The sequence below is a fragment of the Ailuropoda melanoleuca genome, chromosome 6 (genome assembly GCF_002007445.2).
Source record: "Ailuropoda melanoleuca isolate Jingjing chromosome 6, ASM200744v2, whole genome shotgun sequence".
NCBI lineage: Eukaryota > Metazoa > Chordata > Mammalia > Carnivora > Ursidae > Ailuropoda > Ailuropoda melanoleuca.
The window spans coordinates 61,110,859-61,134,363 of record NC_048223.1 but is presented as its reverse complement, the minus strand read 5'-3'; the positions used below and the strand labels follow the sequence as shown (position 1 = coordinate 61,134,363).

The 23,505-nt window shown below is 45.8% G+C and overlaps 1 protein-coding gene across 1 annotated transcript in view; it reads right to left on the bottom strand.

The window, feature by feature from the left end:
* Positions 1-15,402, bottom strand: part of FAM89A (family with sequence similarity 89 member A) — a 45,160-nt gene extending 29,758 nt beyond the window's left edge. Inside the window, exon 1 of the mRNA XM_034663573.1 lies at positions 15,167-15,402. Within this exon, the coding sequence (XP_034519464.1) occupies positions 15,167-15,402 (236 nt within the window). The remainder of the gene's footprint in view (positions 1-15,166) is intronic.
* Between the last annotated feature and the right edge of the window lie 8,103 nt (positions 15,403-23,505).

The window sequence follows — 23,505 nt, the reverse complement described above, 5'->3', positions numbered from 1 at the left end:
ACACTGTAAACAAGTGTTCTTTCTGCAGGCTATCTAGCGTCACATTTTTTGCATTTCTTTTGCTCTCTGTTTGTGATTTCATTGTTTAAAACGCCCCCGAGCTTAGTGCTAAAGTGCTGGTGAGAGCTTTCAAGTGTGGGAAGGCTGGATGTGCTGTATGGAGAAAATGACTGTGTTAGATAAGCTCCATTCAGGCAGGAGTCGTGGTGCTGGTGGCTGTGAGCTCCGTGTCAATGAACCAGCGATACGTATTAGGTAAGGCATCTTTAAACTGAAACACCCATAAAGCCAGGTTATGCAGTAATGGGTTGATGAAGAGGCTCTCAGGAACCTCATCCCGTGTCTCCCCTTAGAAGTAATGATTCTCCATTCATTAATTCAGTGTCTGTGGCAACGTCGTAGAACATAATGAATAACAAAAATCGAGGGTATTTTGGAAAGATCCTTTTGGCAGAGTTGTAGTCCACGATTCAAGTGTTTTTTATTCGCCGTCCTTGAACCTAGTTAGACTATTGTAACACTTCATCTGAAAACATTAAGGTCTAGACCAAAGTAGTAGCAGTGAGGCTCCGTTCATTCATTCATTCATTCGGAAACCAGGTAACTATCTCTCAAGCACCTATTCTATGGGGGTATAGCCAAGCACAAGGCAGGTGAGAACACTTAAGCAGGAAGCTTACTCCAGAGGGTGAAGAGGAGGGGTCCGACTGACAGATAGGGTCTGGGAGATGAGGTCTGAGAGAAGAGAGAGAAGAGGTCAACGGCGAGTCCAGAGTTCTGTTTCGGGCAGCAGGGTGAATGGTGCTGCTGCTTTCGAAGAGAAGGAACGTTAAGGACACAATGAAGAAGTCAGCTGGATACATATTGAGTTTTGAGGTAATGGAGGAACTTCATCAGAAGTCCAATGGCAGGTAAATCTATGGGCCTGGCGGTCAAGAAAGCAGTCCCTCTTCCTGCCCCTCCCAAGATGGACTCCAGGCAAAACCACGAACTAGAAGACCTCTCGGTGCTTCCCTTATGCTTGGAACCTGCTGGAGGAGAATTGCAGAGACTCTGTATCTCCCGGTGTCTGTTCATCTTACAAACTAATGTTCCTGGGGAGACAAGTGACCCTAGGGAGTTGAATTTATTAATTATTTGTATGCAAGCCTCATCTCGGCTACAGTTTTAAGCTACTTGGTGGTAGAAGTTGTTTTTTGCTCGGCTTACTGGAATCATTCCCAGCATCTAACACAGTACAAAGCACTCAGTAGCTAGAGGGGAAAGATTTGTAGAATCAATCCTAACAGCGGGCAGTTTAAAGTGAATAGAAGGAAAGGTGATGTCGGGGCAGGTGGAATGGGAAGAGGATGCTCTAGTGACTAGTGAGACTTTTCTTTATCCCTTAAATTGTACGCTCTGGGCCACTAATGATTTTTATCAGGAAGCAGGGACTTTGATATCTTGTTTTCTACTGTATCCCCTGGGCCAAATGAAAACTGGGCATATAGTAGGCATTTGATAATTCTTAGTTGAATGAATCATGCCTCGATTTTGCTCCGTAACTTCCAGCAGTTTTATAAGAGATACAAGACTTATGTGTCAGTCCTGAACTCACTGAATTTCTAATCTGGAATAGGAGCAATCTCTTTGAGGATATGAAGGCTGTAACTTCAAAAATTTGTTTGAGGGCTTCTGACCTTGGCCGTATGGGGGGTCACTGCTACCAGAGCTGCTCTCCAGCCCTAAACAGCTAGAAAACTGAACGAACGCTAGGAACCGGATGTTTCCAGATCTTAGACAACAGGCAACAAGAGACTGGTCCCTGAGAGAGCAATCCCAAATAGGGAGGAGAGTCCTACAGTTGCCCTGGCTTTTTCTCTGGGAGGCACTTTCCAGAAGCCAGGCCCAGCAGGAGGTGGAGATGCTGGGGAAGGTGAGATGGACATTCGGACAGGCAGAGGCAGCTGGTGTGGCCAGAACACTGGAGAGGAGAGGGCCATGCTGAGTGGTCCGAAATCTACCCGGGGCTGCCCCGAAGTCGGCTGAGCACCTCGCTGTGCATGCGTGGGGTGTGACAACAAGGAACCACTACCGAGAAGCTGCTGGTGAACAATTGCCAAGCTGCCACAGGGCCAGGAGACACTGAGTTCCCTCCGGCCAGAGGGGACAGACCTGCATGAACACCACGCAGCTGGTGCAGGAACCAGAGGCTCACTTCTTAGCTGTAGGACTCTACTAGCTCTAGGTAATTTGTCTTATTTAAATTAACCAAGTTTCCAAGAATTGTCTTTCTTCTCTTAGGACCTGAAAACTCCTATTTTTCTATCTTCTTTTTTTTTTCACTTAAAAAAATTTTTTTAGTAAATTCTATGTCCAATGCGGGGCTGGAACTTACAACCCTGAGATCAAGAGCCACAGGCTCCACCAGCTAAGCCAGCCAGGCACCCCTATTTCTATTTTTCCTAATGTTTAAATATACAGCTTCACTATTTTCTACATGCTCAGGCCCCCCCAGACAGCCTGACCCCATCAGTTTGAAACTTAGTTAGCAATTTATGCATTTTATTAGGAAAATGTATAAAATTAGAGCAACATCAAAAGAAGATTAATTTAATTTCTATTTGTGCAGCACAGCATCCTTTCTTTTTAAAATATATAACATTGTGGGGCGCCTGGGTGGCACAGCGGTTAAACGTCTGCCTTTGGCTCAGGGCGTGATCCCCGCGTTGTGGGATCGAGCCCCACATCAGGCTCCTCCGCTATGAGCCTGCTTCTTCCTCTCCCACTCCCCCTGCTTGTGTTCCCTCTCTTGCTGGCTGTCTCTAGCTCTGTCAAATAAATAAATAAAGTCTTTAAAAAAATAAAATAAAATATATAACATTGAATACGAGTTAAATAAAATTAAATGTTGTTTTTAAAGTATAAATGATATAACCTATAGAACAAAACATTTGGAAGAAAAGAAAGTCGGCCCAAAATCCCACCTCTCACAGATAACCACTTTGTACCTTTTAAGGAACACTTTCTCATACATTATCTCGTTTGGTCATCACAACAACTGATTAAGCAGTCAGAATGCATATTATCCACATTTTATGGATGAAATTAAGTGGCTTGCCTGAGGACACGGCTTAATGGCCAGGAAGCCAGATCTGGGCTCAGATACGCTGACTGTGGATGCTTCTAGGCTCTGGGAGCTACACCTCCCAAGGAACTGCTCCCTAGTCTTCACTTAGCCTTACCAACCAAGTAGAAGAGAGGCCATGAAAACAGTTCAACCATAACCAGCAAATAAACTTTTTTAGGCTTAAATAGGTAAGAGAAACCTTTTGGGAAAACAAAGAGAAATGCATTCAGAAGAAGTCATCTTTCCTTGAATCAAAGGAAGAGGCTGGGTTTCATTTCACTTTCGGGTAGTAGATTTTAAGAGGGAGAAGAGGACAGCCTAATTTACGTGTCACATGCTGACCAAGTAGATTTCCAGTGGGTGAGCAAGTGGCCCCTATGAAGAATTACACAGGGATCATTTCAGGACGCACCTAAGGAAATGGGGGAGGGGGACACCTGAAATTTAAATTGTCATTTTGGGGACGCCTGGGTGGCTCAGTCGTTAAGAAACCACCTTCAGGGGTGCCTGGGTGGCGCAGTCGTTAAGCGTCTGCCTTCGGCTCAGGGCATGATCCCGGCGTTCTGGGATCGAGCCCCACATCGGGCTCCTCCCGCTATAAGCCCTTCTTCCTCTCCCACTCCCCCTGCTTGTGTTCCCTCTCTCAGTGGCTGTCTATCTCTGTCAAATAAATAAATAAATAAAATCTTATAAAAAAAAAGAAAAAGAAACCACCTTCAGCTCAGGTCATGATCCCAGGGTCCCAGGATCGAGCCTCATGTTGGGCTCCCTGCTCAGCGGGGAGTCTGTTTCCCCCTCTGCCCACCAGCCCTCCACCCACTTTGTGCTCTCTCTTGCTATCTCTCTCAAATAAATAAATAAAATCCTTTAAAAATAAACAAACCATTCTTTTGTAAATCTAAGAAGAGTAAAGAATTCTCCAATTTCTCAAACCTGCTGGGTTTTTTTAAACCTGATTCCTCAGTGAGTCTACCCTTCTTTTTTTTTAATTTTAATTTTTTATTTAAATTCAATTTAAACTCATCAAGGTTTCTGTTGAGGGTAAGAGGACTCTGTTCCCAAAGCATTCTAAAATTATAGACTACCCAAAATGCATATTTACTCTCCATGTGTATATTAGCCCTCTTATCTCGAGCTACCTGGAAAGCCTCAGTGAGCACAGGGAATTCTACCATATGGGCTGATTTTGCCACTGCCAAGAGACCATGTTCTAGAGCTAAAGTGAGTTTGTTACAGGATATTTTCCTGCTTCAATCTGAAGATATTGCCCATCAACCAATAAGATGAAGTCTGCATTTTTAATAGATTTTTTAAATTTATTTACTTGAGACAGAGAGAGAAAGCACTCTTGCGGTAAGGGGGTGGAGGGAGAGGGAGAAGCAGACTCCCAACTGAGCAGGGAGCCCAACGCAGGGCTCGATCCCTGGACCCTGGGACCATGACCTGAGTTGAAGGCAGTCGCTTCACCGACTGAGCCACCCAGGCATCCCAAGTCTGCATTTTGTAAAAGTTTCTGATAAATCTATTCATTCATGAACAGAGGTTAGATAGTTAAGAATTTCTCCTTCTTCAGGAAGAGAAGAGGAGTACCAGGGTCCTAGGTATTACAACAATGAATAGGAATATGTAAGGGAGTAAGTAACAGGATTTCATAGGAGAAATGTTGTATATTTTCAACGGGTAAAAAAGATCATCTGTCCAGCAGGGGAAACCATCAAATTTAAAGGAGACCCTAAAACCAGGTTGACAGAACAAACCAGAGACATGCTTCCCAATCCTAAAATCTACTACAAAGCTCCGCTAAATGCTGTGGAACTGGCATAAAGACAGACCTACAGACCAATGAAGCAGAATGGAGAACGCAGAGATAAACCCTCACAGTCACGGTCAATAGATTTTTCCACAAGGGTGCCAAGACCATTCAACAAAGAAAGAACAGTTTCCTCAACAAATGGTGCTGGGAAAACTGGACATGGTCCTGCAACATCCACATTTGCTCCCTGGTACCATATACAAGGATTAGCTCCCAGTGGGTCAAAGACAGCAATAAAGGGATCAGAGACTTACACTGAAGAGCCAACACTGTAAAACTCTTAGAAGAAAACACAGGAAAGACCTTCATGACCTTGAATTTGGCAATGTGTTCTGAACACCCCAAAAGCACAGGCAACAGAAGAAAAAAATAAACTGGACTTCATCAAACCTGAAAACTTTTTTGATTTAAAGAATACCATCAAGAGAGTTAGAAGAGGGGTGCCTGGGTGGCTCAGTCAGTTAGGTGTCTGCCTTCAGCTCAGGGTTCTGGCATCAAGCCCTGCATCCAGCTCCCTGCTCAGTGGGGAGTCCGTTTCTCCCTCTGCCCCTCCCCCCACTCGTGCTCTCCCTCTCTCTCTCTCTCTCTCTCTCTCTCAAATAAATAATATATTTTTTAAAAAGAGAGAGTTAAAAACCAACCCACAGAATGGAAGAAAATATTTGCAAGTTATCTATCTGATGAGGTTTAATATTCAGAATATATAAAGAACTCCTTCATTTCAACAACAAAAAGACAAACCAATTTAAAAATGGACAAAGGGCTTGCATAGACATTTCTCCCAAAGAAGATACACCGAAGAAAAGCATGTGAAAAGATGCTGGACATCATTCATCATTAGGGCAACACAAATCAAAACCACAGTGAGCTACCACCTCACACCTCTGAGGACGGCTAGAATTTAACAAAACAGACAATAACAAGTGTTGGCAAAAACATAGGGAAATCGGAGCCCTTGAACATTGCTGATGAGAATGTAAAATGGGTCAGTCACTGGATCAAGAGAGACTCTAGTAAGTTCTTGGTGTCTCATGATCCCCATGAAGTTGAATCTCATATGCAAATATGTAGACAGGCTTATGATAATTAGGAAGGCCAACGTGGGGGATTGTTGAAGGGCTAATTTGAACTCATGGAAGGCCCATTCATGTTTAGACTCCCGGGGAGAGATTCTGTTATCTTGGTTGGGAGAGATTCCGTTATCTTGGTTAAGTCATTTAGGGGCATGGCAATTTCAGAGGAGCTGGAAGCCATTGTCTGTGGCAGCCAGTGAGATCCAGGAATCCCCTTACTTGTCTCTTAGTTACTGGCCTAGGAAAGGTTTTGAAGGTCCTGCAGATGTCAGAAGTTAAGGGGTTGGCCTCCTTAAGATAAAGCATGTCCTAGGAAAGGAACCTGACTTTGACAAAATTGTAACTTCTTTTCGGAAACCTATGTCCTTTCTGAGGAGGGTGAAACAGTGAGGTAGATGGAATCAGCCTTGGATCTCACCTCATCTTTAGAACACAGCAAAAGCTCACCGCATATTGGGTAAGCGCAGAATCACAGGGAAGTGGAAGGTTCTTAAAGCCTTGGTTGGAGGTGATTGGAAAAGTAGGAGGAGTAAATTGTCCAGGCATACTGTTAATTCCCCAGGGGCATGTAAATGAGTTTTGACTGCTTTGATCTAAAGGGACACTGAGGGAAGCAGCATGCCACTCTGTAACTGTTAAATATGTGGGCGCACGAGGCACCGATATGAAATTGATTTGGGTTTCGTACTACAGCAAGCCAAGGAATGTCTATCCCATTTATGGCCCTCAAATCCTGAATGCATCTGTATCTTTGCCCATTGGACTTTTCTACAGGGAGGGTAGGAGTGTTATGTGGACTGACAAGCCATGAGTGACAAGTATTTTCTCTGTGAGGCCTTCAACAATTGGGTTTAGTCCTTCTTTAGCTTCCGGTTTAACAGCACACTGCAAAGTTTGGATAGCAACGTAGATAAATGACTCTCAACCTTACTTGTTTTTGCTCCCAAATCCTGCCTGTTTCAAGAAACATTTTTTTTTGTACTTCTTTGACCAATTTGGACCAGAATAATAGTAAATCAATGTGCAAATTAGCTGTGGTCTCACCGTGAATAGGGGTGTTTTCAGGGATTTCAAGGAAGAGACCTTCAGGAGAACAGTGAATCTGGTGTTCTTACTGGCACCGTAAACCCCTCCTGGTCAAGTCAGTGCTGCTGCGTCACGAGAAGGAAGGAATGTTCCTTGGTTGAAGGTCTGAGGGCAACTGTTATTGGCCTTGGGAATGTCTTATTCAGGGATACAGACCCTCTGGCTTTTGTAAATTCATGAATTTATTCTGAGCCTTACTGTTTCTTTTAAAGCATTCAACAAGGAGCTGGAGGTCTGGCAAAAGGCTCTTTCCCACTCTAGGTTTTGCTTGTATATTAAATCCTCTATTTCTGAATTAAGGCCGTTTCCAAAAGTGAGGAGAGAGCTGGCGTCACATCTGCTGACAGATTTACTTCCAAATGCTGTCTAACGGTTGTTGAGTCGCCAAGGGGCTCCTCGTCTCTTTGACTAACGACTGACTCAGAGCCTGATGTGTTTTCACAGGAATGATCTTCCAAAAGAGCTTGTCCAACATCTACAACTTGTCTAATCCCCCTGGTCTCCACCATTTTAAACCACACTCAGGTCTTCTCGTACTGGCCTTTGCAACCTAATCATTTTTGGCATTGGAGGGTCCTACTAACATATGAACTGACTGGGATAGATCTGCAAGACCTAGATTACATGTCTGGAGACTATTCTAAACTCCTTTGTAAATTTCCCTCCATCCTGTCTAATTTCTCCAAAGGCTTTGGAAAGATTTTGACAATGGCTCTCAGCTCAGGCAAAGAACAGGGTTTAAAACCAAGCATAAGGGATTTTCTGTGTCGAGGAGGATTTAATGTGAAAAGATAACTGAACTTTAAAGTTTCTGGTGGTTCAGGAGGGAAGCAGGCAGGTCAGGGGAGAAGGAGGGGCAGAGGGAGATAGAGCACAGAATGGAGAGGGGAATAGTAAGAATAAAGGCTATCCATCCAAGTTGTGATTAAGGGATACAAAAGAGAGACACAGTTTAATAGTTTTTCACATTTTAGTTTGCTGTGGCTTAGAAATCTCTTACGGAAGCAGTTTTATTTTTTTTTTAATGATTTTTTATTATATTATGTTAGTCACCATACAGTACATCCCGGCTTCCGATGTAAGGAAGCAGTTTTAAAACCCAAGTTTCAGGGCACCTGGCTGGCTCAGTTGGTTGGGCATCCAACTCTTGATCAGCTCAGGTCAAGATCTCAGGGTCATGAGATCAAGCACCACATCAGGCTCTGCGGGTGTTGACTATAGAGCCTGCTTAAGATTTTCCCTCTCACCTTGTAAGGCACGTGATGTAATGAGCACTGGGTGTTATATAAGACCCAAGACTGATGAATCACTGACCTCTACCTCTGAAACCAATATATTATATGTTAATTAATTGAATTTAAATTTTAAAAAACTAAAAAATAATTGGGCAAATGGTGTTATAGTGTCTTTTATTAATCACCAATTTAGTAACCAAGAAAATATTATCGTTATTACTTATTTCTAAAATGTAACAAGAGAATCATTTCATATATTTAGTCACGTATATTCATTTTGGGTATAAAAATATTTTCTAGGGGTGCCTGGGTGGCACAGTCGTTAAGCATCTGCCTTCGGCTCAGGGCGTGATCCCGGCGTTCTGGGATCGAGCCCCACATCAGGCTCCTCTGCTAGGAGCCTGCTTCTTCCTCTCCCACTCTCCCTGCTTGTGTTCCCCCTCTCGCTGGCTGTCTCTGTCAAATAAATAAATAAAATCTTTAAAATATATATATATTTTTTTTCTAGAGGAGGAAAGAATGATTACTGTGACTTTTAAAACTCCAGTAATGATTATGACTTAACTCTGATCTTTAAACAAATTAATATAATAAATATAAATGAAAAGTTTTCACTGTTATAATACTGGATTCATTACAAAATGTATATTTCACTTTTTCTATGCTTAAAAATCAAACAGCATTGTAGAAAAAAATAAAAATCGGAATCTTATCTAGATTCAAAAAAAAAATCTCCCCCTCTCACTCTGCCCCTCCCCCCTGCTCTCATATGCATGTGCACTCTCTCTCTCTCTTTCTCTTTCTCTCAAAAACAAAGATTTCTTTCAGATGCTCTCCCATACCAATCCAAAAAAAAAAAAAGGTAGAACATTGGATATTTGGAAATGTTTCCTTTTTGTTCTAAGACAACTCTCAAATGATTCTGTGGCTATCAAAATTTCCCGAAAGTGGCTACTGTAATGCTAACTTATCTTTGGTGAAGAAATGTCATTTAGAGAGTTAAGTACACGAATGTGAGTTATAGCATAAATACAGATATGGCCTAGAGGAGATGTGCACATGGAGTCCGGTACAGCCTTGCAACAGTTGGTCCAAAGTACCACTCACATGTCTGTGTCACAGCTTCCGCAAGTGACTGGCCGAGCTATAAAACTACAAACCCAGCAGACTTGCAGTTCCCAGAGGGTGGAAGATTTGGAGAGGAGATGTCTCCCAGAACCAGACTGTCATAGAGAAAACAAGGTAAGACTGGGGAAAGTTCTCATAAGGATTTTTTAAAAAATATATATATATAGATTATATATTGTGAAATCTGTCCATCGTAAGTGCACAATTTGATAATTTTTAGTAAATTTGCAGAATTGTACAACCCTCTATGCAATCCAGTTTTAGAACATTCCATTACTCCAAAAAGTAACTCTTTGTCCATTTGCAGCCACTTGCTGTTCCCCTCCCAGTCCTAGGCAACCATTAATTTACCTTCTGTCTCTGTGCATATGTCTATTCTGGACATTTCATGTAAATGGAATCATACAACATATACGATCCTTTGTATCTCTCATTTTTCACTTTGCAAAATGTTTTCAATATGTTCTCATTTCATAAGATTTTGATGAGTGAACGACAATTTGTCCAAAGGCTGCTGACCTAAGATGAAAAGCTCTGAATTTCTCAGTCCCCAGGGCTGGCTTGAGAAATTGACTTATTGGGGCATATCCTCCCTTTGAATTTTCTTCTTACAGACATGTAAAAAATGAAAGAGACAAATAGCAGCATTACTAGTGATAAGGCAGATTTCCACCAAGGTTAAAGTTTTTCCAAACTGATCAGATAACCAAAGATTACTTTTAAAAAGGTTTTTTTACTCATAGGAAACAAAACAAACTCAGTATTTGTGAAGTTCAACAAAGAGAAATCAGAGCCAATATTACTCTGATACATAATAAGGGATAAATAAATGTTGGCTATTATCATTCATTCATTCAACATGTATTGAATGCCTGTCATATATAAGTCTCAGTGCCTAGGAATTAGCGATACAAAGCATAAAATTAGTTCTAGTAAGAAAAGGGAAGAGGTAAGTAAACAAATGAATGCAGTCGAATGTGATCACTGCTATGATGGAAGGAAGCTCTGGAATGAGGAGGAGACTTCTGGAGGGACCAGATGTTTCCTGGAAGGATGAGTCCTAACCTAGATCATAAAGATGGACAAGGCGAGAAGGAGAGAAGGAGGAGTCATGAGGTCAGGTGGTGGGAGCATCTTGCTTACATAAAGGAACAGTGAGCGGAGAAAGCCTGGCTGGTCTGGAAATGCCAGAGAGTTCTGCATGGTGGAGAGGAAGAAGGTTGGATGAGCAGGGTCAAGAGATGGGGTCAGAGAGATAAGGGAGCTGGCAGGATGGGATGTACCAGGGAAATTGAGGGTCACTGAAATATTGTAATCAGAGCAATGAGATGATCAGATGTCTGAGTATTATATTCTAGGCACTGTACTAATACTTTATATATGTTGCCTTATTTAAGTTACTTAATAACACCCCAAAATTAGGCATTTTCCCTATTTTACAGATGAGAAAACCAAGACTTGTGGAGATTGAGCACTTTCCCCAAAGCCACACAGTTATTAAGTGGCAAGAACTGGAATTTGAATCTAGACCTTCCAGAGCCCAAATTCTGATATTGTTTCTCTCTCATCCATGATATTCATCATGATATTGCCCTGCACCCGTTAGTTTTTCAAACTCCATGGGGGAACACTTGAGGGTGGAGTCTAGGATGGTAGGAATGAGGAAGGAGAGACTGGGGTGTACTCAGGAGGAACTAAGGAAGTAGAATCTGCAGGAATTGGTACATTGAATGGGAGGGCAGTTGGATTGATGATGGTGCCATTTGACCAGCAGGGACTGGAGAGGAGAAGGAGCAGGATTTAGTGCAAGGCAATGGTTTCTATTTGGGTCAAGTGGAGTTCAAGTAACTTGTGGGGAAATTAAGTGGGGCGTGGAGTACTCTGAAGTCCCCAGGTTCTAAGCTCAGAAGACAGACACCAGCTAGAGGAGTAGGGGAGGGAACAGTAAGCTTGGGTGTGGAAGCTGAAGCCGGGGGGGGGGTGTAGCATGAGAAGAGAAAGCTGGTGACCAACATTGGCCCTGTCATTGAGGTGGAAGTATTTAGGGTTGTTGACTTCCTAGAAAATGGTCTAAGGAATTGATCTTCCATTAGTATCTGCAGAGGTGAGGCACGTGTATTTTCTTTAATGAGATTACAAATCTCTTACTTCACAGAGTAGGGCACACAAGAAATTCTTATGTCGTAATGAATAATTATACCGTATATGACCCTAACTTAAGGCCTTTGTTTGTAAGTTCTCATAACAAATAGAAGGGCCTCATCAAGAAAGAAACAAAATTAACAGCCTCTGACGGGGGAATGTGCTGCTCAAAGACAGACATTCGATTCAGACCATAAATGGCAACCTCTGACCCAGAAGCCCATCACATGGTCTTCTCCATGCATTTCTGTTGAGAGAAATCTTAAGCGCTTAAGGGATCTATTTGTCATTTATTCATCACTTCTGTGTATTAATTTATGAAGTCGTATGAGGTCATTCAGTAGGCATCAGAAGAGAAAATGCATTTCATGGTTTACCACAGAGTTTCCCATAATACAGTACGTAAGATAACAAGTTCCCGTTGAACAGGCCAGAGTCCTCAAGTGTCATAGTCAGAGGTGGTCAAATGGGTTTTTTTTTTCCAGCACTCTAAAATGTTCTTTACATCAGAAAGGGTGAAAGTCTAAAGAACAGTACAATTTTTACCAAATGTTGTGGGCTGAATAGTATCCCTCCAAATTTCATATGTGAAGTCCTAACTCTTAGTAGCTAAGAGTGTGACAGTATTTGGAGAAAGGTCTTTAAAGTAATTAAGTTTAAATGAGGTCATTGGGATGGGCATTAATCCAATATGACCGGTGTCCTTATAAGAAGAAGAGATCTGGGCCCAGACACAGACCATGGGAAGACTCAGGAAGAAGATGGCCGGCCACCTACAAGCCAAGGAGAGAGGCCTCAGGAGAAACCAACCAGCCAGCACCGTGATCTTGGACTTCTAGCCTCCAGATCTGTCAAAGTAAACTCGTGTTGCTTAAGCGGCTCTGTCTATGGCACTTTGTTTTGGTAGCCCCAGCAGAGAAATATACTCCCCTCCGAAAAGGTTATTTTCTCTCTACATGACTACAAAACCAACAAATGGCAGGATCTAGGTGAAGAATCCTGGCCTGCAGTGTTTTCGTGCTGTGAGCTATTCAAGTGGGTGCCACCCTACCTTTGCACACTTGTGTGATGGTTACAAACACGATGCTTCAGTCCAGGAAACGGACAAAGCTGCTTTCAAAGGATGGCAGGAAATGGTAACCTGAAACTCCGTCTATGCAAAGTCCACAAATAAAAGCAGATGTGTCCGCAATACATTTTGCCTTCTGCCCAAACGTTCCTTGGTCAACTCTCGGTAACTTGGCACAATCTCAGCGTGCCGTTGACAAGCAATCACTAGCAGCAGGGGAAGGCAGACATCCAAGACAGGTGAGGGGTGGGGGGCAGGATGGTAGGTAAGGAAAGGTCCAGGATGTTCCCTGCCGGCCCTATCCGTAGCTCTTTGTCTGAAAAAGATGCAATTTCTCTAATCAGACTTTGCTGAAAGAGAGCTCTGTTTAGTCAGCCTGGTAAGATTAAAGCCCTTTCAGAAGGAAGCAGGAAGGAATTTTAATCTGCTGGCTCTTCTCTCTTTGAATTTGTTTCCTACAGGAAAATCTAGTAAGCTGACTCTGAAAAAGATGTATGCGGGTTTGGTTCTCTGGGTTATAATATATTTTCTCCTCTGTATGGGTTGTAATTTGGACTGTTTTCCTTTTTCTTCGTTTCCTCCTTCTTTTCTCCCTCTCCCTCTCCCGTCCCTTCTCTTTAAACAGGGACTATTTTTAGGGGTGCCTGGGTGGCTCAGTCGGTTAAGTGTCTGACTCTTGGGTTCAGCTCAGGTCGTGATCTCAGGGTCAGGAGATCGAGCCCCACGCCGGGCTCCGCACTGAGTGGAGAGTCTGCTTGAGATCCCCCCTTCCGCTCCATCTGCCCCTCCTGCTCATGCTCTCTCTCTCTAAAATAAATACAAAAATCTTAAAAAAAAAAAAAACACCAAATAGGGACTATCTTTAACATGCCTATCAAAAGACACAAGCTACACTTCCAAGCTCAGCGTCTTGCTGCAGTATCTGTAAACCCCGATCTTGCCCATAGATTGTCAGACGTGGGGGTCTCCCAGAGCAGGGTTGGAATGTGATCTAGCCTCAGCCCACCCAAAGTCACAGAAACCATTCACCCACGGATCAGTAAGCAGCAAGGGAGCTGGAGGGAGTGGCTGCCAGGGTATATTTATCAAGCGCCCCTTTCTTTGGCTCTGACCACCCTCTCCCTACATCCTATACCAGTGACTGTCCTGGGTGGTGTTCTGGTCTAATCTGAGCTAACGCCCTTAACTGATGTCTAAGGCCAGATGATGTCTTCTGGTGGAGCCTAGTCCCGTCTGCCTTTCTCTGCACCACGCTTAGGGAGCTTAGGGATCGTAGAAGAGTCTGGGTTCCTCTGATCATCTGTTCCTTAACAAGGCAAAGGACCAGAGGCTGGAGAAAACGCCCCGGGGGCTGCCCCACCCCAGCTCCCTGAAGACTTGCAAAGGCGGACCTTGCTCCTGGAGGAAATCCCACAAGAGATGGGGAGGGGACCTTGGAGGAAAGGCTGTGGGTCAACTATTGTGCCTAAGAACAAAGAAAACAGCTCCAGAGGGAGGGAAAACACTCCCCAGCCTTCCTGAGGCAGGCCAGAAAGGGGAGGAGGCTGGGGGCAAGAAACAGCTGGTGGAGAAAGCAAACACGTTGTCACCACCAGCTGCAAAAAAATGCTATTACAAAAGGCACACCTCAGGGACTGGGGGTGGCTTTCCTGGAGGAGCTGGGCTTGAAAAGCTGCTCCTTAAAATTCAGGGTCCTGGGTCTGAGTCCTCACCAGCCACTTGCCGCCAGTGGGACCGTGGAAATCTCATCTGTCAGCGGAAGCCAGCGTGCTGGGGGGTGAGTCTAGCTGAGTATCATGTGAAAGGCTTCGCACCACCATCATGCACCTGAACGCAAGGGTGCTGTGAATGCCTCACCAAGGAGTGGGGTCAAAGTGGACAAACACCAGGGAGACCGCACCCCGCCCACCCCCCCCAGCCATCCCAGGGAAGCCCATCCGGTGCAGCAGCTTGTGTGTATAGCCAGCGAGCACGCATCTTGGGCCAGGGAATGGTGTCGGAGTGCTTGCGGGAGAGGAGACGTACCAGCCACGGAGTCTAGTAGGTATCAGCCCAGGTAAGTCAGGAAGAGCCTTGAGCCAAAACCTCCACGAGGCACACAAGCTGGGGCTCCGATGGTGGCAGGATGCTAAGGGTCGAGGTTACCCCGGTAGAGAGAGAATGCTGTCTCGGGGTGTCTTACAGCTGACTTACTGCCGAGCCAAACCTGAGGACGGTCCAGGCCTGTGGGTTCACGCGAGTGGGATGTGCTAGTAGGGCCATATTGAGCAGGACTGGAACCCAGAAAGACCTTCCTTTTGCCCCTTGGTGACACTGATACTGTCACCCTCACTTGTCACCCTCATGTCTGCTCCTTGTGGCTTAGAGGCCAGAAGGGGCCCAGTGATGACCTGGGGCCCCAAGTCCCCTTGATGGCAGACTCACTGCCTGCTGCAGTGGTTTTTAAACTGCTTGCGAGGGAACCTCTCGAAGGCACCCAAGCAGAGGAAGCAGGCGGCTGACAGAACCTACTTTGCTTCAACAGAGCCGCCCAGCGCCATCTCTCTGGTAGACATATTGGGCTCTGGGTAAGACTTGATCTCAGTAAAGGCTTTAGTTGAGGTTCTCTGGTTGAAAGTTACAGAAACCCACCCAGGCCGCTTCGCAAAGCCAGGATTCACTGGGAGCGTGCGGTCTGAGCGGCGGCGGGAAGCCTTGTCAGGTTCTCTGCTGCTGGATGAGAAGCTCTCAGACCTTCGCTCCACCATCCCCTCGCCCTGGCAAGCCGGGGAGGCCTTGGGGGAGAGGCCGTGAGGCCACAGCCAGCTCGCACGTGCAGGGGCAGAGGGAGAAGCTGGGTGTCAAAAATGACAAGCACCATGCCAAACATTTCGGAAATCACCGTGCTTGGAAGAGAATGGTCGTAAAATCAGCCACCTGCTCCCTCCTCTCACCTCCCTGACCCCCTCAAGATGTGATAAGACAGCTGGCCCGACTTGTGTGTCAGACTTGCTTGCTTCTCGATGTGCGCAGGACCAAGCGTCCTAGCGGATGAGAAACCAATTCTCTCCAGGCCTTGCCTCGGGGTCCCCTGGTCACCTCGGCTCTTCCTGCTCCGCCTTCGCAGACTCCATCCTGGCCCCACCGATCCCTTAACCCTTGCAAAGGCTTCCCGGGGCAGCACTGGAAAGGGAGAGGGCGAGGGGGCAAGACCCAGAGGGCGGAGAAAGCAAGCCTGTTGTTGCCGCCCGCTGCAGAAAGTGTCGTTGCAAAAGGCAAAAGGGTGGCTCTGGCTTCCCTGAAGGGGCATCAATGCCCCCACAGAGGGCAAGTTCATGGTCAAGGCTGAGCCAGCTGTAGCAGGATGCCAGGGGTGCATTTAAGAACATGCCCTGTCAGCCTGAAATCAGATACACTGCTCTCGGGTCAGACACAAGCTGGGAAGGCTCTAAGCAGAATTTGCCTCATTTTAATGAAATAATAACAAAAACTCAGCATAATCAGCAGCCCCTTTGTTGTGACTACAACCTCCTTTCTCTTGACTCCTGAGTCCCAAATCAAGCTTTACCAGGAGTCACTGAACTTCTCTACACAGTGTTCTATCGCCTCTAGGGTAGGAAACAGGAGGATGGTGTTTCGGGATCTTTCTGGAACAGGGAGGAATTGCTGTAGTTTCAGTTCAGGTGCTCCCTGATTTCTAGATTCATCTAGAACCATTTGCTGGCCCGTTCAGGTTTGTTTAGGAGCCTCGGTGGTGATTATTACACAGTTCTTGCCCCATTTGAGCATGTGTTGAGAAGCCTTGCCGTATGGCAAATAGTCTGCGGTACATACGCGCACAGATAACCCTCCGCTGACCACAGTCTTGGCCCTAAGTGACATTCCATCGAAGATTTAGAAGCTCTGACACAGGGTACAATTCAGATGGGGAAGAACATCTGTGCCAAGCCAGTGCTTTGGCTCCTGGCTCTTTGGGCACTTGGGGCAGGTGCCACTGACTGTTTGAGGAACGGATAACACAGTCACAATGTTGCGTTTTCCACATGTGATTATCTAATGCAGGTTTGGGTTTAACCCCCAGGCCTGAGACATCCGAAACAGGGCTCCCCGGGGTCATTCTTCATTTGTCCTGTGAACCCCAGTGAGAGGAACTACGCTAATGGGGTTTGATTGTATCTTTCCCTGTGAGGTCTGATGCGGTCTTCCTTAAAAGCTTTTCTGAATTTGGAAAAGGGACAAATATTTAGGGGCACTTTATGTCCCACCAAGAGGGGTTTAACTGTAGCTGCAAAGAAAAAGATGTCAGGACAAAGGGTCATCAGCTGGAGGCAAGAGCACACCGTTTGCTGCTTTTGCATTAAGTAAACTCACTGTTCCCAGCAAGCCTCCAGGGTCCACATGAGCCTCCCTTCACTTATAGAACTCACGGGGGTCCGCCCAGGGGCCTGATCCTCCAGAGACTGGGTATTTTACCCGTTTATGTATCTATTGGATATCAGAACTTTTACTCACTCAGATTCTATTCTGTTACAGAAAGGACTTAAAGCAATGACTGAGCTGGAGGTTGTAGGGAAGTTGAAAGTGGTGGAAATCATCCCAGACCGAGATTTAGAAACTCAGAGTATACTCCAGCCACTCACCACTATGCGACCATCTGCTTCCCCAGCTCGAAAATGAGGAATTTGAATTTCCAGCTTTAACATTCAATGATCTGATGATATGAAGCCAAAGTGACAAGAGTAAAAAATGGGATATGATCTGAGAAATCTGTACCCCGTAGCAGGGCCTCTTGGCATCCTAGAACTTTAGACCGGTTTCCAATTTTCCAAGGGACAGAAGTACAGCTTGAGTAGAAATATATGGCTTGGGACTTTATCCCATCCTTCAATCAAAAACCAAAACAAAACAAAAACCCTTCTTATTCCCAGCAGATGTATACACATCACCCTTTTGGGATAATGCAACCAGAGAGAGCATTTCTGTGATTCATTATGTCCCAATAAACATGTTGGAAAAGAGAAAAAAACCAGCCGCCCCTTTTAAAAGATGATTTTATGCAAGTCACTGCTAATAAATACACTTTTAAAAACCTGGAAGCCCTCTGTTTGCTTTTCTAGCGCCTGTCTCTGAAGCCGCCGTCAAATTCCAGGCCCAGCCCAAGCTCCTCCATCTAGAGGGAGAGCCGCCAAGCCGCCCCCTCCCCACACTCGCGGCTCCTACTGCTCTTCTGAAGTCTCTGGAGCCTGAGGGCTTGGCCACCAGAACTTGGTCTCCCTCCTGAGCACACGCACCCTTCCCCGTGCTTCTACCACACCCGGTCAGGTGAGGCTGGGCTCTTCTTCTGGGTAATGGAGACGCGAACAGCTAGAGTTTTGCCCTTCAGGACGTCCCCATCTAGCCTAGTGAGGGAGCCAGGATGACAATATGATGCGTGTGACAGCACAGTTATGGGCTGAATTTTGTGTCCCTCTCAAATTCATATGCTTACGTCCTAAACCCCAGTCACTCAGAATGTGACTGTATGAGGCAGTGCTTCTAATGATGCAATCAGGTCAACATGACGTGTCCTACCAAGACGGGGTCCGGATTAGACAGACACAGAGAGGGAAGACTGTGTAAGGACACAGAGAGACGGCCCTCAGCCAAGGCAAGCAGAGAGGCCTCAGGAGGAGGCAATCCTGTCGACACCCTGATCTTGGACTTTGAGCCTCCAGATCTTCGAGAAAATAGATTTCTGTTGAGTTAGCCCCCCCCCGAGTCTGTGGTCCTTTGTTATGGCAGCCCCCGCAGACTAACACACATCGGTGCTCATCCATTCATTCGAAGAAAAGACGTATCACGCCTACCGTGTAAGCCTGTGCAGGATCCCAAACCTACAGAGCAGAAGACAGTATCATCACTGTCTTCAGAAATGGCCAATGTGGGGGGCGCCTGGGGGCTCAGTCGGTTGAGCGTCCAACTCTTGGTTTCAGCTCAGGTCATGATCTCAGGGTCCTGGGATCGAGCCCCACGTCGGACTCCCTGTTCAACGGGGAGTCTGCTTCTCCCTCTCCCTCTGCCCTTCCCCCCTCCTCGTGCTCTCTCTGTCTCTCTCAAAGAAATAAATAAAGTCTTTTTTAAAAATTATAATTTTGCTCTGACTAGAGCTATGGGAGAGCTAAGAGAAGGAGAAGCAGCTGAAGAGGCAGACCTGGGCCAGCTGAGAAAGCCCCGGAATGCTATGAGCAGACGATGGTGTGCTGGTAAATGCTTAACAACCAGGTCTCTGGAGGAAAGAAAGTTCGAATTTGTAGCGTTTGCCAATTTTCTGGGTGTAAAGTCTCCCACATGGCCAATCTCCAGCTGCCACCATGATGTCGCTGAACAGAGCTGGGAAGGGGCAGGGGCCGTCAGCTCTCGCACGCAAGCCATGCAACCAGGCTCCGGTGAGGTCTGCACGGAGGCAGTGAGGAGTGATTTTGTCTCCAAGAGTGGAGAGCCTGTAAGTAGGGGGTTTAGGGGACCAGATTTTTATTTTAAATCATGCTGTATCTCTGATAGAATCCATTCGGCTGCAAGTCACAGAAAAGCCAACTAAAATTGGCTCAAACTATTAGGATATCCACTGACTCACATGGTAAGAAGTCCAGAAGTGACAGAGGTCTGTTCATCCAGCAGCTGAAGACGCCCCTTCTGTCTCTCCGTTCTGCCCTCCACAGTTGGCTTCATTTGAAAGCTGGCTCCTCTGGCGGTTGCAGAATGTATGGATTGGGACTAAGTGCTTCCTGGTTCACACCTGCTGAGTGGTTTCCCACAGCCCTCTAAGAAAAAGAAGCAATTTCCTAGAGGTTCCAATAAATCTCTCTTCCTGCCTCATGGGGCAGAATCCATCATACACCTGTTCTTAACTGATCTCTGGCAATGGGGATGGGACATCCGTGGTATGAGATCAATTCCTGGAACCAGGGTTGGGGTCAGTTTTCCCTGAGCCACAGGGGCTCTCTGGGGAGGGAGGATACCAGAACAAAATTGGGATTCTGTTAGGAAGGAAGATGTGGGCAAGGTCATTGGGAAGAAAGAGAAGCTACTGGATCCTGCGTAGGCAGCCAACAGCTGTCCTTCCCACTGGGGCAAGAGAGGGAAGCTGGATTAGACCAGGGGATGTGGGGAGGCGAGCAGGGACCTTTTTGTAATTGACAGGGTAAGAGATGATCAACAGCTGACCAGAAATAGTGATCGCAAAGAGTGGGGAGAGGAGATGAATTCAGGGAATGTGTAGGAGATAGAACTAATAATACTCAGAGCCAGACTAGGAGAAGAATTAGGAGTTCTTAGTAGTTCGTGGAAACACCAACCAAGACAGGGAACATAGACACCAACCAACGATGAAGATAATGCATTTGGTTTTGCGTATTTTGACTATACGTAGGACATTCATGCAGATGACGTAGGTATGGAATGGTGTTGTTGGGGTCCGGAGCCATCCGCCAAGAAAGAATTCTTGAGATGTTTTTGGTGCAAAAAGGAGATTTTATTAAAGCACAGGGACAAGACCCATGGCCAGAAAGAGCTCTTCGCACTGGGGTTGTATGGGGTGGCTGATTATATACTTGGGAGTTGGGGGAGGTGAGGACAAAAGGAGGTTTCCAAAAGGACTTTCATATGCGAAAGAAGACTCCCAGGATGCTGGAGGCCTGGCTATTGTCAAGCTAAGGCTGTTCTTCTCTCTAGTGAGGCATTAATGTTGAGACAGTTGGGAGTTCCCTGGAGGAATGTTATACCCTGACTGCCTCAAGTATATGTCAATCAGCTGCAGGTTATAAAGAAATTTAATTTTATTTACATTTCCTTCTGCCTTTGTTTCCCACATCATTATGGAGGGGAGGGTAATGTTAAGGGTCCAGGAAATTGAGTCCATGGGTCTCGGGGAGTTAGGCTATTGATAAGAATGCTTTTCCCTTATAAATCACTGACATTTCCAAACTGATGGAGATCCAAGTCCTGCAGGACTGTGATCTCAGTCCGTTAACCATTTGTTTATTCCCTTAGTTTTAGGGCAGCCTGGATTGCCTGAGGAAGGTCACACACAGATCCCACCCGGGAGTTTTTGGCGGGGTGCAGGGGAGGAGAGTTGCGGGGTGTCAGCTTCTGCTCCCTCATCAAAGAGATGTTCCTCACTGAGTTGAAAAATAAGGGATTGAACTCAGAAGTGAGGCAGGAAGCAGAGAGATTGATGAGCCATCATTAGAGAGGTGGCCCCTATAGGCCTAGATGACATGGTCTTGGGAAAGCATGCAGACTGAAAAAAGAGGGGTGAAGTGAGAACTTTGTTAAATACAAATATTGAGGGATGTGGTGGGAAAAGATGATGCAACGGAGAAGTACCTGGATTTAGGGGACTCCCTGGCCTTAAAGATCCGGACAGGATTGCTTGCAACCCCACCATCTGGGTTCCTATGCTTGATCCAGCTTCTGCAAGCTTCCAGGGACTGCCTCTGTCTTGGCTGCACCTGGTCCCCAGCATCTGCATCCTGGAGGGGGCCTCCAGGAGCCCTGCATCACTGGACTGGGAAGCTCAGCATCTCCCATTCCCAGCCCGAGACCAAGAGCAGTAACAAGAACGTAGATCTTACAGAAGATTTAGAAGGAGAGATGACGGACTGGGACTGAAAATCTGTATGGTAGTAGATCCTTCTGTTTTCCTAAAGTCCTATTAGGATCCACCACCTTTTGTAAGGGAACAAAGATCCAACTGAGTAAATGTGAAGATCTAGTTGGTTCTATGAAGCGGTTCATGAATGGGACGGCACCCCACCCAGCAAGTAGAGGGGTGCTCCAAGGAGTTGTACAAAACAGGTTTTTATAGGAAGGAGGGTGGGGCGAGAAAGTTAATAGCAAACAAGAAACAAAGGATTGTTCCTGCCAAAGGTCACCTTTCCTTGGGGGGAGGGGCAGGGGGTCTTATTAAGTGGATGACCTCATCTTGCTTTGGGGGAATCAGGAGGGCAGGCGACAGATTACCTCACTGGTGTTGATCAGGAAATTCCCGACTGACCCGGTTAAGACTTGCACTTTTGGAGGAAGTTGAAACTGCAATTTAGTTTAGGTGTTAAGGCCCTGTTTGGTGAGTTGGCTTAAGTGATGCCATTTTGGGCCCCTGGTTTTCTTTTTAACGAGCGCTACCATAGCCCCTGTTCCTGGATAGGACAAGAGGTTGACATATATTTTCTGAATAAATTAGTTAATAAAGGTTATTCTTTGTGGTCTTCCCCCAAACTGGGCCCCAGATTTCTCTTTCTCCTACCCAGAGATGGCCTTGGCCCAACAATCTTCAGAGTTATTGCTGGAAGAAGAGGGGGCAGGCCTCTGTCTGGGAGATGCCCCACCAGAAATGTGGAACCCTGGATCTTCCCTACGGGATTCAATCTGGGATTTGGCCTCATACACGTGTAGAAAATAAACAGTGTATAACTCTATGAGAATTAATGGGAATAAATAACATGTCACTACCATCTGCGTTAACTCTCCCCTCAAGAATGTGGGCTAATTCCTTTGTGTATGTCACAGCAAGGCAGGAGGGTGATAAGGACAGAGGAGCATGGACTTGGAATGACAGAGGCCTGAGATAGGAGACTGTTGGAACATCATGTTCTCACTGATGTCTAGGAAACTTACTTCCCCAAACTTTCAGCCCACGACAACACCCTCAGAATTTACACCCCCTGGGCTCAGATCCAGTGATTTCTCTCACGGTCATTCAGTGGATCAGGTTTCTAAACAGAAGACGGTAACAAAAAAACCTCTTCTTGTGGTTGTGGCACTGCACAGAGTCTTTTCTTCTTGGTAGACCCAAATCCTTAACCCTTCATTCTCTTTAATTACCTCATCGCATAGAACCTTCTCAGACACAGGCAGATCTGATTCCATTTTCAAGGCAGACAATCTCTCTCCATCCAAGTCCCAGTGGAATGTGAGCTCCATTTGGACAAAGTCTTGTCTCTTGAGTCCTTAGCACCAGGCTTTCAAGACATTTTTATTGAATGAATAATTCAGACTCACTGGTTTACTGAATAGTTTCTTTAAAAAACTGATGCCACTTTCCCCTACANATGCAGATGACGTAGGTATGGAGTGGTGTTGTTGGGGTCCGGAGCCATCCGCCAAGAAAGAATTCTTGAGATGTTTTTGGTGCAAAAAGGAGATTTTATTAAAGCACAGGGACAAGACCCATGGCCAGAAAGAGCTCTTCGCACTGGGGTTGTATGGGGTGGCTGATTATATACTTGGGAGTTGGGGGAGGTGAGGACAAAAGGAGGTTTCCAAAAGGACTTTCATATGCGAAAGAAGACTCCCAGGATGCTGGAGGCCTGGCTAATGTCAAGCTAAGGCTGTTCTTCTCTCTAGTGAGGCATTAATGTTGAGACAGTTGGGAGTTCCCTGGAAGAATGTTATACCCTGACTGCCTCAAGTATATGTCAATCAGCTGCAGGTTATAAAGAAATTTAATTTTATTTACATTTCCTTCTGCCTTTGTTTCCCACATCATTATGGAGGGGAGGGTAATGTTAAGGGTCCAGGAAATTGAGTCCATGGGTCTCGGGGAGTTAGGCTATTGATAAGAATGCTTTTCCCTTATAAATCACTGACATTTCCAAACTGATGGAGATCCAAGTCCTGCAGGACTGTGATCTCAGTCCGTTAACCATTTGTTTATTCCCTTAGTTTTAGGGCAGCCTGGATTGCCTGAGGAAGGTCACACACAGATCCCACCCGGGAGTTTTTGGCGGGGTGCAGGGGAGGAGAGTTGCGGGGTGTCAGCTTCTGCTCCCTCATCAAAGAGATGTTCCTCACTGAGTTGAAAAATAAGGGATTGAACTCAGAAGTGAGGCAGG